Genomic DNA, 17,802 nt, shown 5'->3' on the forward strand with positions numbered 1-17,802 from the left:
AGTCCTGACAAATCGACTTAAAGTTGTGTTACCAAGGTTTATCTCCATGACTCAGTCAGCTTTTGTGCCAAAAAGGCTGATTATTGATAATATTTTAGTGGCTCATGAAGTGGTTCATTTCCTTAAGCAGAAAAGACAAGGTAAGAAGGGGTACATGTCTCTAAAGTTTGATATGAGTAAAGCTTATGATCGAGTAAAGTGGAGGTTTTTGGACTGTATAATGACTAAGATGGGCTTTGCTGATAAATGGAGGAGGTTGATTATGTGTGTGTGAAGTTAGTCTCTTTTTCAGTCTTAGTAAATGGGGTCCCAAAAGGCCCTATTTTTTCAACTAGGGGATTAAGGCAAGGGGATCATCTTTCCCCTTATCTTTTTCTTCTTTTCACTAAGGGTCTTATTTCTCTATTGAAGCAAGCAGAAGCTGTCAGAGGGGTGGAAGGAATTCAGATTTGTAAAGATTCTCCAAGGCTGAATCATTTGCTCTTTGTAGATGATAGTTTATTATTTTGTAGGGCTACTTTGCAAGCTGATCTCAATATTCAGCATATTCTAGAGGTTTATGAACAAGCATCTGGACAAAAAGTGAATAAAGCTAAAACTGCCATGGTTTTTAGAAAAAATGTGGAGCCTACACAGCAAGCTGAGATCTTATCGTTTTTGGGGATTCATCAGTTTCAACATTATGAGAAATATCTTGGTTTGCCACCAATGTTTGGCAAAAACAAAGAAACAATCATTTGTTGATATTAAAACCAAAGTTTGGTAGAAACTTAAAGGGTGGAAAGAAGGCTTCTATCTCAATAAGGTAAAGAAATTCTTATAAAAGCTGTTGCTTTAGCTATCCCCTCTTTCTCTATGAGTTGTTTTAAACTACCTGCTAGTTTGTGTATGGAACTTGAGAATATGATGGCTAAATTTTGGTGGAGTCAGAAAAATGAAGAAAATAAAATCAGGTGGGTGAGTTGGAAAAAAATGAAAATTGCTAAAACAAAAGGGGGGCTTGGTTTTAAAGATCTACAAACTTTTAACCTTGCTTTACTTGCTAAACAAGGTTGGCGCATTATGAATGAACCAGATTCTCTGTTGCATCGGATGTATAAGTCTAAATACTTTCCCTCATGTGATTTTAAGGAGGCCAGTCTTGGTTCTAACCCTTCTTTTGCTTGGAGAGGTATTTGGGAAGCAAGAGCTTATCTGTTGAGAGGTTGCAAGTGGAGAGTAGGTGATAGGAAGTCCATTAATATCTGGTCTGATCCATGGTTGCCCAATCAGGATTCGATTCCCAGGCCTTTATTTTCTCTGAGTAATTTGGAAGTTGAAATAGTGGATTCTCTAATTGATGATACTACTCATGGGTGGAATATTGATTTTGTTAGATGGTTGCTGCCTCCCAAAGAAGCATCTGAGGTTTTTCAAATAAATTTAGGGTCTTATCCTCAAGAGGATAGACTGAAATGGAATCATGAGAAAAATGGAATGTTTACTGTGAAAAGTGCATATAAATTTATTTACTCTCTAAATCATAGCAGCAATGAGGGTGAAAGTTCCAATGCTCAAGTTCATTATTCCCTCTTGAAGAAGTTGTGGAAATTACAGGTTCCAAATAAAGTGAGAGTATTTTCTTGGAGGGCTCTTAAAAATGGGCTGCCCACTTTATACAATCTAAAAAAAAGGAAGGTGATATCAAAAGATGTATGCAAGTTCTGTCAGAATAAAATTGAGGATACAAGTTATGCACTTGTGTTCTGTGCACAGTAGAAGCCTTATTGGAAGAAGCAATTTAGTTTCCTGGATCTTGATGGTGACCAAGAGGATGTTTTGCCGATCTCTCAGAAGATTTTACAAAATGGTTTTGCTGGTGGTTTAGAAAAGTTTTTTCTCATGGCTTGGGCATTTTGGCACAGAAGGAATCTACTCTTATATGAAGAAACTGTTCAAAATCCTGCTATTTCTATGGAATATGCTTTACTCCAATACAAAGAATATGAAGAATCCTATAAAATCTTTGCTCAAGCTCTGGATATGAACTATAGATGGCACCCTCCTCCAGTTGTAACTTTTAAATTAAATATTGATGGTGCTATTTTTGCAGACCTATCTTCTTTAGGTATTGGTGTGATCCTACGAGATTATCAAGGAAAAGTTTTACTGTCAGCAAGTGGTAGAGAGTGTGCTGTACAAGTCGAACTACTTGCCATATTGAGGGGTCTGCAGCTATGCATTCCAATGGGAATTCCAGAGTTAATTGTGGAATCTGATTCTTTGCTAAGTGTTCAAGTAATTCAAAGTATGGAGGAACCTATGTTAATGCAGGGCAACCTGATATATGCGATCAATGATCTAATGAAACTTCTTCCTAAGGTCTCAGTACAGCATGCTAATAGAGTGTCAAATGGAGCTGCAGATGGCTTGGCTAAATATGCACGGTTTCAGGAAACTTTAGCAGTTTGGGGGGATCATATTCCTGATCCTATTGCTCTAATTGTTGAGTCTGAAATGATGTAGTCTATTCTTCTATTTTCTGTTACATAGGCGTTGGATGTGTAGCTATGTAATTTTGTTTTTTCCAGTTAAGATGATGAATATAGTTATGGATTTCCATTAAAAAAAAAAAAAAGATGTTAAAAAATATTTAAAAGAAAATAAAATAAAATAAAAAAAACTTAAAATGCACTTGAATAAACATATGGGTAGTAATTTTGTTTTATTTTCTCCGAGGCATGACAGATCTGTTCGTGCCTAAAGGGGTCCGCAAAATGGACCGAACATATAGTTTTGTTCTTCAAAAGCCCAAAAAGGCTCATTGGCCCCACGTGTCAAAGATGTGGGGCTACGTCCACATGATCACCAAGACCGTGCACAGGAGGAAGTGCAAAGTAGTATATCACGTGTTGGTGTAACACATCAACGGGTCCTACGCATGCTCAGTAGCGCAACCAGAAACTAGAGCTCGGAGGCAAATTGAAAAAAAAAAAAAAAAAAAAACAATTAGAAATTTACTATTACACTATTCATCTTAGAAAAAGCCTTAAAAGAATTAAAATTTTTGGGAACCATGGGTGTAGTTCCAAAGTTCCACGCCTGCATATGCCAGGAATATGTTTAGCGAGGGAGCTGAATTAGTTAATTAATTTTGTGTTTGTTTTTACTACTGTACCAAAGTGCTTATGTTTGTCAGATTTCACGAGTTTATTTATTATTTTAATCCATATGAGCTCGTGTGCCGTTGAATTATTTGCTATTGTTCTGGAATTAATAAAAAAAGAGTATTAGAAATAAAATAAAAAAGAGTATCAAAAAAGAATAGTGCTATTGGGATGGATATTTAACCAAAGGAAATGTACTGATAAGTGTATATGCATTTTTTTATTTTTTATTTTTTACACAGTTTTAAATATTTTTAAAAAAATATAAAAATATCAATTCACTAATATCCATTTCCTTAATCATTAAATAAAAAAAATTAAAAATTCAAACCGTCATTTTTATCAATTAATTTAGCATTTTCCATTAAAAAAGGATGTGGCCTCTTGACTTCATTTGGAATGCATTTTACAGTTTTGGTTGATTCGGCAGTGTATCGACAGCTAGGCAATATTGGGACTTGTACGAGCCAGTAATTTGAACCCCCTTTTTTTTCGACATTTAACTAACTTTCTTGTTCCTCGAAAAAGAAAAATAGAAAGTCTTTTTCGTTACCCAACTTCCGAATTTTTTAACGGGTAAGGTGTGTGAATTTTTTTTTTTTTCAAGTTTTGAAGAAGTGTTAGATCTCCACATAAATTATATATAACGAGAGTTTGATGTAATATTTTAGATTTATATTACAATATAAACATTTTTACAATATGATGGATCATATTAAATCACGTAACTATATAAATTTTATTATGTAATATTTATGAGTAGAAGTTTACATACTGATATGATTTAATGTTACATGTCAAATTTACTTTATAATAAAAATATTGTTACAATATAATGGATCGCATTAAATTACGTTTGTGTAAACTTTATTACGTAATATTTATGTCTAGACCAAACATTTGTGAAACAAATTTAGTTCACGTGTAAAGACATGGAACCATTATGCCTCTTTGTTCTCTAGTTTAAAGATAGAAGAATATATCTCTGCTTTATTTATCATCTATACACTACAAGTTGTTGCAAAGCAAAATATAGAAAGAATGTTGTTACCTCGTGACAGTGGCATGATTCAACAAAGTCTCACCAACCAGGGCCATCGATAAACTCATCTCCACTTACCTCTTAATAACCAAATACTCCCATGTACAAAACATGACTACAAATTTACAACTCTTTCATCCTCCTTATAAAGCACCGTTCAATCCTCCCTTTGTTTGCATATCCACATACTCATTATGGGAACTTATGCACAAAATTTGAAACAAGATGAAGAACATGTTTTCAAAAGCCGATTTCCAGCTGTTACGGTGCCTGATGACATGACATTACCACAATTCGTGCTTCAAAATGCTGAATTATATGCTGACAAGGTTGCATTTGTGGAGGCTGTGACTGGAAAACAAATCACCTACAGTGATGTGGTTAGAGGGACAATGAGGTTTGGTAAAGCCTTGCGGTCTCTCGGCCTTTCAAAGGGGCAAGTGGTGATTGTTGTACTTCCAAATGTTGCAGAGTATGCCATTGTTGCTTTGGGAATCATGACTGCTGGGGGTGTGTTTTCTGGTGCAAACCCCTCTTCACATGTATCAGAAATCAAGAAGCAAGTGCAAGCTGCTAAGGCCAAGTTAATTGTCACAAATGGGCCAAACTACGAGAAGGTAATGGTACTAAATATTAATCATTTTGAGTCTTAAGAGATGGCAATTTAGGTATAATGAGAATAGTGAATCTAAGATATATATTATGTTGAAAATCACAGGTTAAAGGTTTAGGGATACCGGTAATCATACAGGGAGAAGAAGTCATTGAAGGTGCTATGAATTGGAACAAATTGCTCGAAGCAGCAGACCGAGCTGGCACTAGTCCTCATAATAAGGATGTTCACCAAAATGATCTATGTGCCCTTCCCTTCTCATCAGGCACTACAGGGTTATCGAAAGGTGTCATGCTAACTCATCGAAATCTGGTAGCTAATCTGTGTTCCACACTCTTTAGTGTAAGACCAGAAATGGTGGGTCAGGTCACTACACTAGGTCTAATTCCTTTCTTTCATATTTATGGGATCACTGGAATATGTTGTGCCACCCTTAGAAACAAGGGAAAAGTGGTGGTGATGGAAAGGTTCGAACTTCGAACATTTATGAATGCTTTGATCACTCAGGAGGTCACATTTGCACCAATTGTGCCGCCAATTATCTTGCAGTTGGTCAAGAATCCAATAGTGGAGGAATTTGATCTTAGTATGCTTAAACTCCGAGCCATTATGTCTGCAGCCGCTCCACTAGCACCCGAGCTTCTTAATGCCTTTGAAAACAAGTTCCCTGGAGTACAGGTCCAAGAGGTGATTAGCATAAACTCCTTTTACCATGTTGCTCAAATAAGTTGATAAGTGTTTGTGCTAAATTGCCTCTTTGCTAACAGGCATATGGATTGACCGAGCATAGCTGCATCACTCTCACTCTTGTGGACCTTGAAACTGTTAGCTCTCCCTCAAAGAAGAACTCAGTTGGTTACATTCTCCCAAATTTAGAAGTAAAATTTATTAATCCAGAAACTGGCCAATCCCTACCCATGAATACACCAGGCGAAATTTGTGTTAGAAGTCAATGTGTAATGCAAGGTAAGGAAGATATAGTTGCATGTAGCACGTCATATTGATATTTAAGTATAGTTCCATGTTAATTATAAGAAAAATGACAAATAACTATCTTGAGTTGTAAAATATTTATGGGTGTATCATTACTCTAGTTATAAACTTTTTAGGTTATTACAATAATGAGGAGGAGACTGCCCGGACTATCGACGAGAAAGGGTGGCTTCACACAGGTGACATTGGATTCATAGATGATGAGGGTGATGTTTTCATTGTGGATCGCATTAAGGAGTTAATCAAGTACAAAGGTTTCCAAGTAAGTTGCCCCTTGACATGTTTGCGTGTTCATGTTATACTTGATTGATGGTTCACGTAGCTAATTCAGAATCATAACATTCAAGCTCAAGAATATTAGAAGTCTAAATGAAGAGTTGGACTAATTCACATTTGGTGGACATAATTAATGTGCCATCTTCTTCCATCTGCAGGTGGCTCCTGCTGAGCTTGAGGCCATCCTTCTCACTCATCCCTCAATTGAAGATGCAGCCGTAGTGCCGTGAGCATAGTCATCATCATCTTTTTTTGTCCTTTCTTTCTAGCTAATTATATATTTTTTGAGAATTTGAAGATTGAAAATTCACAATACTTTCTCATATTTTGGATTTTTTAAGATTGCCTGATGAGGAGGCAGGGGAGATCCCAGGTGCAAGCGTTGTGATGGTCCAAAGTGCAAAGGAGAGTGAAGAAGATATCATGAATTACGTTGCCTCGAATGTTGCACATTACAAGAAAGTGAGAGTGGTGCAATTTGTGGACACAATCCCAAAATCACCTTCTGGAAAAATAATGAGAAGGCTTATTAAAGATAAGATGATAGAAGAGATGCGGGCAAAGCTCTCCAACTCCAAACTCAATCCAATATTGAAATAACATATTTTGCTTGAGTTTTCTACTCAACCAAGAGTTCGTGATTAACTGATAAAATGTACCCATCCTAGATAACTTTTGTCTAGCTATGACAAATTGGGTATATATTGCTATGTTGAGCTCTACTAAATAATCTTTGTTTCTTTGTTTTTAAAGTTCAATGAAATTTCTCCTCAGTTCACCTATAAAGTTTTGGAAAAAAGATAAACGCACAATACTTTTCACAATATTTTATATAATTATAAAATATAATTGTAAAATATGTCGTGAAAAGTATCATGAATTTTTAGGATAACATATAAAAAATTCTAACTCATATTCCTAATTAATTGATTGTGGGCACATCATCCAACATGAAACAATTTTATCAACTTTGTGCTCACGCCTAGCTTTGGATTGGAATTCCACCCTCTTGCTGGCACATGGGAGACCAGTTCTTCTAGATCCGATCTCTCCTATTATTTTCTAAGGTTGATGAAATTTCATGATTTATCTTGGTTTTGTAGGGATGTAGGAAAGTAGATCCGTGCAAATCCACGTCCATTAGTCGTACAATAAGTTAAGATGATTGTAGAAGAGATTTTATAGAAATAAATTTATAAATTAACTTGATTTAATGTGTAATATTAAATTATAAAATTATTTTTATTATAAAATATATCTAATATATCATATAAAATCATATCAATTTATAAATTTAATTTTATAAAACTTTTGTGTGATTACAGGCGCACTTGTGATGGTAAGATGCATTCCAATGATTCGTAACTTTTGATGTTAGTACTATTATTTGCTTCAAATAATTAAAAAAGAAAAAATAAAAGTCAAATGCTCATTGGGAAGAGCAAAGCCCGTAGCATTGATCAATAAGGGCCCACAAAAGAATCAATGAGAGATCGAGACGTCCAGACGTCCAGATCCAGTAAGATTTCTGGAATGGTGGCGTTGTTCTGACGTATGAATTTATAAGGCACCTCAAGACACAAAACTAGGCCCAAATAAACTGAATAATAAGCAGGAAAGAAGAAGACGACGAAAACAAGAAAGCCACCCATCCTCGGTTGCTGTCCAAAGGCTCCTTCAAAGCATTTATTGAAAAGGTCAAGAAAAAAACAAAAATCATTCATCGAAAATAAATGGTTAATCCTAAAGAACCGTGTTCCTTATAAGATCTCAGGTCTGGATGGGAAGGATTCTTTCCACATCTTACGTTCAGGCTAAGATATTGTTTGGCATTTCAACTTTAATAAATAAAGTTCAAAGGTTAGGAAAATATGCCTTTGATTTTTCAAAAAGCTTAATCACCTGGTTGAGTTGAAGTAATAGATTTTAAATATTAAATGAATAATGCTATTTATTTTTTATTTTGTTATCATCTTCTTATCATTTCACAATGTGACAGTAAATGATTAGAAATTTTTTATTAAATTTCACTCGTAAAATTATTATATTAAGTGTATACAAATCTTTGCAAAGTGAAACTCATTTGCAAAAACTGATTTTACTTTTTATAATGGATATCACTTTTTTAAATGAATTATATGAAATTTACGCATTTTAAACTTGTATTTGACATTATTTATTTATTAAAATGAAAGAGAGTCTAAACCCTTCACCATATCAATTTTAAAATATCAGTTAAAAGATTAAATATGCTTCTTTTCATCAAATATTCAATATTTCCTCATGATCTTAACATGTGGTCCATCATTCAGTGAAACAATTTTTATTTTTGAAGGGAAAAAAAAAAAGAAAAAAAAAAACTTCCGATTTCCCGTCGGTTATCAGACAGTTGTACGGCATCAGCCCAGGTAAATCTCAAACATGTTAAGAGGCAGCAAACTTATAATAATATTAAAATGTGCTCATGTGGACCTCCTCCTGCTTCGATCCTCAAACAAAGAGAACTTGGCAATCTCAAATTAATTAACAATCTTTCTCACCTGACTGAATCGACCTGGTACCAAAAAAAAAAAAAAAAAAAAAATCATAAATAAATGGGTTTCTGAAAAATTAATAAAATTGTAATAAGATAAATGATTTAGTCACAAAGAAATCTTATAAAAATAAACTCATAAATTAATATGATTTTATATGATATGCTAAATTGTAAAATAGATCTAACACATCATAGAAAAATATATCAATCTGTAGATTTATTTTGTGATATCTCTTTACTATAACTAAAACAATTTTTTTTTTTTTTATTCGGGGAGGGGAGTCAAATCCAAGACCTCCATTTTAGAAGTTTGGATATTATGCAATCAGGTCATATACTTTTGACACGACTGAAACAATTTTATTATAACAGAATCCATCTTATATTTTAAACATTTATAGCTATGGTGACTCAAATGATCCCCATAACCCTACCACCTCAGTCTCACACCCCTTATGACTAAAATAATCCATGCCTTTCCTTTGATCTCCTTATAAGTTGATCACTTGGAGTTATTTATCCCACCAATTGGATGTCTTTTCTTCTTCGTTTTTAGTATCATAATGCCAACTTGTTAAAGTTGTAGTCGTGCAGAAACATTTGCGACATTAAATAACTTCAACAGGTGATTATAATATAGACCATTATAACGAGCTTACAATTTAGATCTATATTATAAGTGGACAGAGATGTTACAAAAAGGTTTTATTCTTAACGTGGACGTGAATATTATTCCAGTCAGTAGTCAAGTTCAAGAGTTCCAAGGCCTAATTGTCACTTTTTCACTCTTTTTTTCATTTGAAAAATATATACACTTCGTATTATTGAATTATTACTGACATTTATGCTGGTATAATTTATCAGAATTTAATAATTATGAATACGAATCCTTAATTTTAATAATTTTGAAAAATTAATAAAGACTTTAATTTTTAAAAAAATGGAATGGTCATTTTTTTTAGACAACATGGTAGTTTTTTTTTTTTTTTTTTTTATAATGATAGTCTTAATACGTCCTACTACCTCTTTATTATTTCATAATGTATTTGAAATGAAAAATTCTATTCATAAGTCTCATACACCACACACTACCATTTTTTTTTTAATTTTTTTCTCTTATCAAATGTGTGATATATAGATGATGAGTAGAAGAATTCAATTATTTTAAAAAGAATAAAACAAAAAAAATTTAAATTTTTCTTTTTTAAAAAATTGTAGTGTGTGGTGTATGAGACTTATGAATAGCAAAGCTCATTTGAAATTTTTATTTTTTTTTATCATTTTTTAAAGTAATTTTTTAATATCCTTAATTATTAAGAAAAAATTAAAAATATATATATAATTTCACTAATAGTCAATTTCTTAATCATTAAGTAAAAGAAAATAATTAAAAAAATTAAAAAAGATAAAGAGAGTAATAAATGAGTGTTAGAAAGTAGTAACCTACTATTATTATTATTATTATTATTATTTATTTTTTTTCACAATTCTTCGCATCACATAAAGATTATTATTTTAAAAAAAATGTTAAATATATTTAAAAAAATTTAATTTTTTATATGTCAATTATTGATATACTAAAAATTATTAAATTTAAATTTTGAATTTGAAAAGAAAAGTATAAAATAAATCTTGTAAATAAAAATATAATAAAATTATAAGTTCACGTATCACTATTCCTTTTTACAGCCTCGGTTGACCGAGAGGTTGAGGTTGTGCGGTCAACTTCGGAGCTGAGTCGACTCGCGGTGACCCGCCAAACCTCTCTCTCAGTCTCTCTGACTCTCTTTAAAGCCTTCGATTCCAACAAAGAGTACTTACAAACAAACAAACAACAGGGAAGAGGCAAAGAGAGCTCAGCTGCATAAGATTCGCGTGAGCGATAGAGGTACGTTTCCTGTTTCCTCCACATGTCGCTTCGGAACGGAATGGCATAAATCCGAAATCCTCCCCAATCCCCCATCCCGAATCAGTCACTATCTCTGGCACCTTTGTAAGCTCTGCGCGCGCTCTCTCTCTCCCTCTAATTTATTTTTTCCTTCTCAGAAGTTTATTTTTTTGTTGTTTTTTCTTTCAATCTGAAACCAAAAAAAAAAAAGGAAAAGAAAAAAGAAATCCGTTTTCCTATGATTCCGATTTTCGTTTCGCGTTTTTCATTGTTATTCTCGGGACTGACGAGAGAAAAGAAAAAAGAAGCAGTGATCTGTTCGGAAATATCCGTTGGAGATCTTTTTCCTTTTTATTTCTGGTGAGAAAATAACTAGAAATAGGAGTGATAGTAATAATGATAAATGGAGGAGTGGAGTTGGCGATATTTTTTCTTTCCCCAAAATTTGGACAAACATCTGTAATCTGTTAGTTATATCCTGGAAACTTTCGGGCTGTTAGTTTGGGCCTTGGAAATGGAAAAGATGCGGTTCCTTTCGTTTCTTCTTGATCTCCATTTTCTCGGGAAAGTGGGGGCTGCGGAGAAAAGCGGTACGACGCCGTTTTCCTATCTAAAAAATTCTCAATTGGAAAATCGTTTTGTTTCTGTTTCCTTTACTCGTTAGAGTCTACGGACCTACGGTGCTGTAGGAAGGGGGACCAAAACTTTTCCCAAAGCTACAAAAACACGGGACTGGGACCAGGTCCTATACCTAACACTGACATTTCATTATGCAAATATAGGAATATGAAAAAAAATATATTAAATTGTTATTTTTGGGACCTAAAACTCAATGATTGATGCAGTATTTAATTTTGTATTTGGTTATTTCATAATCGAGTTGTTGATTAGTATTTGGCATGTTTGATTAGGTGGGAGAAGGGCTCCAATGTATCGCATAAGAAAGGCAATGCACTGTGGGGTTTGTCTGATCTATCCAGGTTTGTAGCTTTTTGTTGATGGGTTTGTTGTGGTTGTTATTCCTTTTTATTTTTTCCTAAATGTTGTGGGTCTCCTTCAACGAACGACTTGTGATTATACCGTGATAATATTGAATGTGAATTATTGGAAGGGTAGGTTCCGTGTTTGTATGAATGTGAATTGTTGACAGCGAAAGTCGGCAGTGCCGTTTCTCATTGCTTATAAACGTGTTGTATTTTATATGAATTATTTGAGAGAGTGAGAGAGTGAGCTGTGTTGCATGAAGGGTGGTAAAGGTCAGTAACTGTAAAATAATTGTTGGAAGTAGAGGGACCGTATGTGTTTCAGGGAATTGGGGAACTCTTACCGTCTTTACTGGGAATTAAAAGGTGTCTGTATTTTCTGAATGGTGACGAACTCATCTTTTAAGTACCGGACTCAGAAGTCATGGCTGGGATCTCTAGAGCACAAAAGGTAGCAGATAACGTGTGATCTTATGTGGTTTGCTTCTTTCTCTGTCATGATAAAGTAGAAAGTAGACGTCAATTTTTTTTTTTGGGGTTATCTCGAGGCTGTAACTTGCTTCTGTGGTGGCTTAAAATCCGGTGGGATTTATTAGCCTACAGGAATGAATATTTTAATTTCTGCGGTAGTCTCATGAGCCAAAGAGTTAAATTTTGTATAAAATAGAAAGCAAATATTTTCAGGTTATCTTGTGGTTGTAACTTGCTTCTGTGGTTGCTTAAAAAATCCGGGCGGGATTGTTTAGCCTGTAGGGATGATTTTTTTTTTTTTTTTCTGCTGTAGTTTTATGAGCCAGAGAGTTAAATTTCCTACTAGTGGGATGTTTCCTCGCCTTTTCTAGTTTGAATTTTCTCTCTGCATATTTTAAGCTGTGTACTTAGGGAGGGAACAAGACAGGCAGTTTGAAATTGTTCTCTCAACAGGCCATTGTTGCTTTCTGTGATATATCAATCGTCTGGAGTAGAAAAGATGGTTATCTCTTTCATCGTTTGAGTTATGAAGTTAATGCCTGTTCTTGATAGATATGAGCTTTTGATTTGGTTTATCTGGACGCTTGTTTCTTGGTGCCGTCTCCTTTTTTTTTTCAGTTTGGTGTGAGTTTTTCAATTACTATAGGAGTATCTTGGCACTGCTTTTCTGATTATTGACTTCTTTAATTTTGTTCTGTAGAATCTGAACAAAATCAAATTTAGTTCCTGAGTAATGCTTATGTGTCATAAGGGAAGGGTGTGTGATACCAATTTATGAGCTCCTTGTTGCTGATGGAGTGGAATGAGAAATCCCCATCACAGTGGGAGTGGGATAACCTATTCTTGTGCAGTGCAAAAGCAGCTGAAAATTCTAAGTTGCAACCAACAGAATGGGCTATGCAAGGAGATCAAGGGATAAACTCTGGCTCTTTTTATTCATCTTGGGGTGGTGGGGGTAGTGGTGGGTCAGGCCCTGTGTTGAGACATGCTTCTCTGTCAAATAGCTCGAAATCAGCGTCGGCAGATTCTTATTCAATTGGTGAAAGTAAGACATCAAAGCTCACTTTTGAGGCCTTTGGAGATTTTCCAGATGATTACATCAGTAAGAAAGAATTGGCCAGGGTGGATACAAATGGAGTTTCTCCAACACTTGAGCCTTCATCTGGCTCTGGTGAGCCATTGCTCAGTCTAAAGCTTGGTAAGCAAATGTACTTTGAAGATGCTTGTGTAGGCAGCAATACAGAGACCTCAAAATTTTCTACGATTCCCATGACGTCAGCCACCACAGCAAAGAAATGCAAGTCCAGTTGTCAGAGCACACAGGTACCACACTGCCAAGTTGAAGGCTGTAATCTTGACCTCTCGTTGGCTAAAGATTACCATCGCAAACATAGAGTTTGTGAAAGTCATTCCAAATCCCCAAAGGTCATTGTAGGTAGTCTGGAACGTCGGTTTTGTCAGCAATGTAGCAGGTAAATGCTTCTTAAAAAGTGGTAGGTTTTTTTTTTTTTTTTTTTTTTTTTTTTTTTTTTTTTAATGAATAAATATAAAGTGGTAGTTATATGTAAGAAGGTAATGAAATCCACCAACAGTTTGTTACTAATTAATTTATCTTCTACCTGTAGTCCCTCTTTTATCCAAATGTCCCTTGGATAATAATAATTCCAGTCCTATACTGATTCATAAAATATTTTAGATTTGATCAATCAAGATCAGCTTCAAGTCCTACTTTTCAAATTTGATTCAGTGACCACATTGTTTTTATTGCCGAAGATTCCATGGTCTTTCCGAGTTTGATGAAAAGAAGCGAAGCTGTCGCAGGCGTCTTTCTGATCATAATGCTAGGCGACGCAAGCCACAGCCCGAAGCAGTCCGGTTAAATCCAGCAAGGCTATCTTCATCACTTTATGGTACTTGTTTCAAACGCAAAAGAAAACTTTTCCTTTTTTTTTTTTTCCTTTTCTATTTTGGACTAAGTTCTCATATGAGCATACTACGAAATGAATTAGGATTAGTATTGATTCCTTGTCCACTTTCTTGAGTTCATACGTTGTATATTAAGGTGATTTCTTAAACACTTTGTGATAAAATGATTTCAACTCAAACATCTTTTATGTGATATGTTGTTCAACTGTAACTATTGATGAGTTTTTGGGTATGTAGTGCTTTCATTTACATCTAATTTAAGCAGGACATGGCAAGTGTGTTACAATTTACTTGGATAGTGCAATTTTATCCACAATGAAATTTTGGCATCCTCCACACTTTAATACGGAATGCAGAATTGGGTGGGCAGGACAGTATCTGCTGCTCTTACATTTTAACATGCCTGTTTTCTAGAATGATTGTGAATGATACTTGCAAAAACAAAAATTATACTTACTTTAGCAACACGCGCTTGAATGTATTCTTTTTTTCTTTTTACTAGGAGAGAAGAAAGAAGAAGGGGAGGGGGGGGGGGGGGGGGGGGGGGGGGGGGGGGGGTTCTACTTTGTAGGGGCATTGTTTGAAAGACGTGCTTTGTGATGTTTTAGTAGTTGTTAGAATACACATGCAATCTGAATTTAAAGGGGGTAGACTAAAGATGAAAACATGTAGGTCTACGTTTTATAATGATGCAGACAAAAGTTGAAGGTAGGCATTGTTTAGGACGTCTGATGTCTGCTGCACTTACCCTGTAATCTGTTTCGACATTTTAGTAGTGTTATATGGTTTGTTCCTCGGGATTAGATACGACCAATCATTTTTGTTGCTATTATGTCGTCTTTAATCTGTATTCATCATCTTTGTCGTATTGTGTAGTGTAACTGTAAGTGAGCTGCTCTACGTTATGCCATTTTTAACTACCAATTACTAGCACAATTGTTATTCTGCCGAATGTGTCACTTTGTGATGCATGCCCAGACATTATGGTTAGTTAATACAAGGTTTAACATCAGAACACTTTGGTAATGCAATCTTAATCATTAATTAAGTAGAATGGGTGTGTTATAATTTGTGATTACCTCCACAGATGGGAAGCAGCAGATGAATCTTGTCTTTGACAGAGTCCCACCTGTTTACTCAAGCGCTGCTGATAGTTTAACGTGGGAGGACATGTGCAGCTCCAAGTTTACCCAAACGAAAGACTATCCTCTGAAGCCTGCAAAAGCAAGAGACACTGATATACAGCTGCATTTGCCCGGCAATGACATGCCATGTGCCATCACTATGCTTCATAATGATTCTAGTAGGCTCTTGCCATCCAAGGGCACCGTAGGTGAGGTTCTCAACCAAGTTTTTTTTTCTTTTGGCTTTTACCTTTATGAAAATTTCAATTGATTTTAGATTAATGTAAGAAGCGGTTTTCGATTGGCAGACTTTGCTTACACAGTCATAGAGGTCTTAAAATCTGGCCATGCCAAAATTTGCCCGTTTGTTTATGCGATAACCATCATGCATGCTTGAATGGCAATTAGAAAAATGAAAAATAAATGCTTTTACCATATGATAGATAGCCTTGAGTATCTTATATGCCACAATAGAAGGAACAATCAAAACACTAACTATAGCTTGCCTTGGGAGCTGCTCCAGGTAAGAATATTGATGCGGATTAATATTATCTGTTAGATAAATAGATGATCTTGTGAAACCCATTCATGTACTTTGCAAAAAAGTCTTACTACATGTACCAGCTTTCAGCATAATTGAATTTTGTTGGAAACACATCCAAATCTAGGCACTAGTAAAGCTAAAAGTTTGATTGATCAAATGTAGCATACACTATAGATTGAGAGAGTTCTTACAGTGACCGGTGATCAGAAATTGAGAAAAGTGAGACTGTAAGCTGGATGAAGTAATTTTGAAGATCATTAATGGATAGATTCCTGATAGTAATAGCGTTTCTAAAAGTCTAGGGATTTGCGGCTAAAGGCAAAGGTTTAATTTAAGAAAATGCTAGTCATGTTAAGAAAGCCATACAATAAACTGATGGGAGTATTTATGAAAATAAGATGTATGGGAAAGTGGCGACCATTGTAAAATGTCTGGTGGCAAACACAGAGCTTCTGGTGTTAAGGAAGTTGATTAAAATAATTTAAACAGGTCAATCCGACTCTACACTCTACCGGCACATCCAAGAAGGGCTATAAACTATTGAGAAACCATAGACTGCAATTTAGAAAAGATTTTGGAGGCAAATAAGTCAGTGAAATTAAGTTTCCCAAATTCTTAAGTTTCTGGAACAGATTCGAATGCTGCATATTCGAATTTATAGAAAAGGAATTCTGTTGTAAACATTCCCTGTTGTTGGAAGATGTCCATATAACATAGTCGGTGACTACGTTTTGCAGGTTTAGAAGAACCCATGATCTCTGCGCAGCAGGATGCTGAGCCAGATTTCCGACGTGCTCTCTCTCTTCTGTCAACCAATTCCTGGGGTTCCCGTGAGTCAAAACCAGCTCCACACCCACACGCCATCCATGCAACTCATTCTGGTATGCTGCAGCCTGCAATGCAGGTGACCCAAGGTATGCTGCATGTTTCTTCGGACCACTGGCAGACCCAACAAGCATCGACTGACTCACGGGGACATATCTTAACTCCACCTAATAACGGCAGCATCCATTTTCAAGACTTCCAGCTGTTCAGATCACCAGACGAGTTCAGCTTTTATCCCAACCGGTTGGATTAACCACTCGAAAACCTAGCGGGCTAACGGACCTGTAAATGCATATATGCAGACAGGCTAATGCGATTCAACTGGGAGTTTGATTCCCAAAGCTAAAACAACTCTCTCTCTCTCTCTCTCACTCTCTCAAACCCAAAGTTTTGTCAGGTATTACGAATATGTATGGAAACATATTGCAACATGACATTTCCATATCTTCTCAAATAAATTTGCTCATGACTATTAGCATTGCAAGAAAGAGCGAATAGTGCATATATGGAATGTCATACCTTCCGACAACAGGGAATATTTACAACAGAATTCCAGGTAGCAAGGATTGTTATTTATAGAAAACCCTTAAACTGCAAGGATTTTCCAGGTAGCAAAAATAACAATGCTGACTATATGGTTTTATGCTGCTACTGCTTGACCGCCAGGGCAAAACACGGTTGTGGCGAGGGTTTCTAACTACCTACGAGTTTTTTTAGCTTTAAATAAGCGATCGCAACACCGAAAGATGGGAGTTCTCAGAACACAAGTTTCCGAGTGTGCTTTTGAATTACAATTCCAATTTGCACCGGTCCATCTATCGTTGAGGCTTTAACATCCTCCAATAGAATTTTGCCACATCAGTGATTCCACATAAAACATAAGAAGCGCATCACACTGGATAGAATAGAAAGATTTCTACAGAAACAATAGGCAAAGAAAGAAAGCTTTGAGAGGAGAGATCAAAATCCCAAGATACAAAGATCACCACCCACCTGCCCCACAATGAGTGATCCCAATGACAGTAACCTTTTAATTCATCAAGAACCACCACCCTCTTTGCTACATATCCCTCATATCGATCATGATTTGCATGACTCGTTGGAGGCTAACCACTTTGCTTTGCTCCGCCTCGACAACAGCAGCAGCTTCAGCTCCACGGTCACATGGGAGCCAAGTTGAGAAGCCTACTTGGCACTCTTCCATTAGAAGGTTGTTATTTGGAGAATAATGGATAGACCGACTACAAGATTAACTCTTTAAAATAAAGTACCCAAAAATGATAAACTTGTAACCTTTCTATGATTCTTTTACGATTTTATTGGAGAAAGATATTATGTAAAACTAAAATTGTTTCTAATAAAATGGTATGATTTCAATCAAATGAGTTACACGATAAGACGTTATCCCAAAGTGCAACCAAATTCCTACAATCGT

At 35.4% G+C, this 17,802-nt stretch overlaps 2 protein-coding genes across 7 annotated transcripts; both read left to right on the top strand.

The window, feature by feature from the left end:
- The first annotated feature begins 4,251 nt into the window (after window positions 1-4,251).
- Window positions 4,252-6,776, top strand: LOC121254009 (4-coumarate--CoA ligase-like 1). Its single transcript, XM_041153968.1, has 6 exons — window positions 4,252-4,805; window positions 4,907-5,488; window positions 5,569-5,767; window positions 5,911-6,056; window positions 6,229-6,296; window positions 6,412-6,776. Exons 1-6 carry the CDS (start codon window positions 4,383-4,385, stop codon window positions 6,668-6,670), a joined length of 1,677 nt encoding a protein of 558 aa, XP_041009902.1. The 5' UTR covers window positions 4,252-4,382; the 3' UTR covers window positions 6,671-6,776.
- A 3,565-nt stretch (window positions 6,777-10,341) lies between these two features.
- LOC121256232 (squamosa promoter-binding-like protein 2) lies at window positions 10,342-16,855 on the top strand. 6 transcript variants are annotated; one of them, XM_041156928.1, is made up of 6 exons: window positions 10,342-10,494; window positions 11,406-11,474; window positions 12,700-13,420; window positions 13,722-13,858; window positions 14,962-15,207; window positions 16,280-16,855. In XM_041156928.1, exons 3-6 carry the CDS (start codon window positions 12,723-12,725, stop codon window positions 16,618-16,620), a joined length of 1,422 nt encoding a protein of 473 aa, XP_041012862.1. In that variant the 5' UTR covers window positions 10,342-10,494; window positions 11,406-11,474; window positions 12,700-12,722; the 3' UTR covers window positions 16,621-16,855. The 6 variants fall into 6 exon arrangements, with proteins under 6 accessions (XP_041012862.1, XP_041012857.1, XP_041012858.1 ...); XM_041156923.1 differs by having other exon boundaries at window positions 10,423-10,599; XM_041156924.1 differs by lacking the exons at window positions 10,342-10,494; window positions 11,406-11,474 and adding an exon at window positions 11,519-11,928.
- The last annotated feature ends 947 nt before the right edge of the window (window positions 16,856-17,802 follow it).

The sequence above is a fragment of the Juglans microcarpa x Juglans regia genome, chromosome 3D (genome assembly GCF_004785595.1).
Source record: "Juglans microcarpa x Juglans regia isolate MS1-56 chromosome 3D, Jm3101_v1.0, whole genome shotgun sequence".
Lineage (NCBI taxonomy): Eukaryota > Viridiplantae > Streptophyta > Magnoliopsida > Fagales > Juglandaceae > Juglans > Juglans microcarpa x Juglans regia.

Bases quoted from the DNA above. Each gene is read 5' to 3' on its own strand.
- LOC121254009 (XM_041153968.1), top strand. From the start codon at position 4,383: ATGGGAACTTATGCACAAAATTTGAAACAAGATGAAGAACATGTTTTC. The intron at 5,489-5,568 runs GTGATTAGCATA...CTTTGCTAACAG, and splicing joins CTGGAGTACAGGTCCAAGAG to GCATATGGATTGACCGAGCA. The intron at 5,768-5,910 runs GTAAGGAAGATA...TAAACTTTTTAG, and splicing joins AAGTCAATGTGTAATGCAAG to GTTATTACAATAATGAGGAG.
- LOC121256232 (XM_041156928.1), top strand. From the start codon at position 12,723: ATGAGCTCCTTGTTGCTGATGGAGTGGAATGAGAAATCCCCATCACAG. The intron at 13,859-14,961 runs GTACTTGTTTCA...TTACCTCCACAG, and splicing joins GCTATCTTCATCACTTTATG to ATGGGAAGCAGCAGATGAAT. The intron at 15,208-16,279 runs GTGAGGTTCTCA...TACGTTTTGCAG, and splicing joins GCCATCCAAGGGCACCGTAG to GTTTAGAAGAACCCATGATC.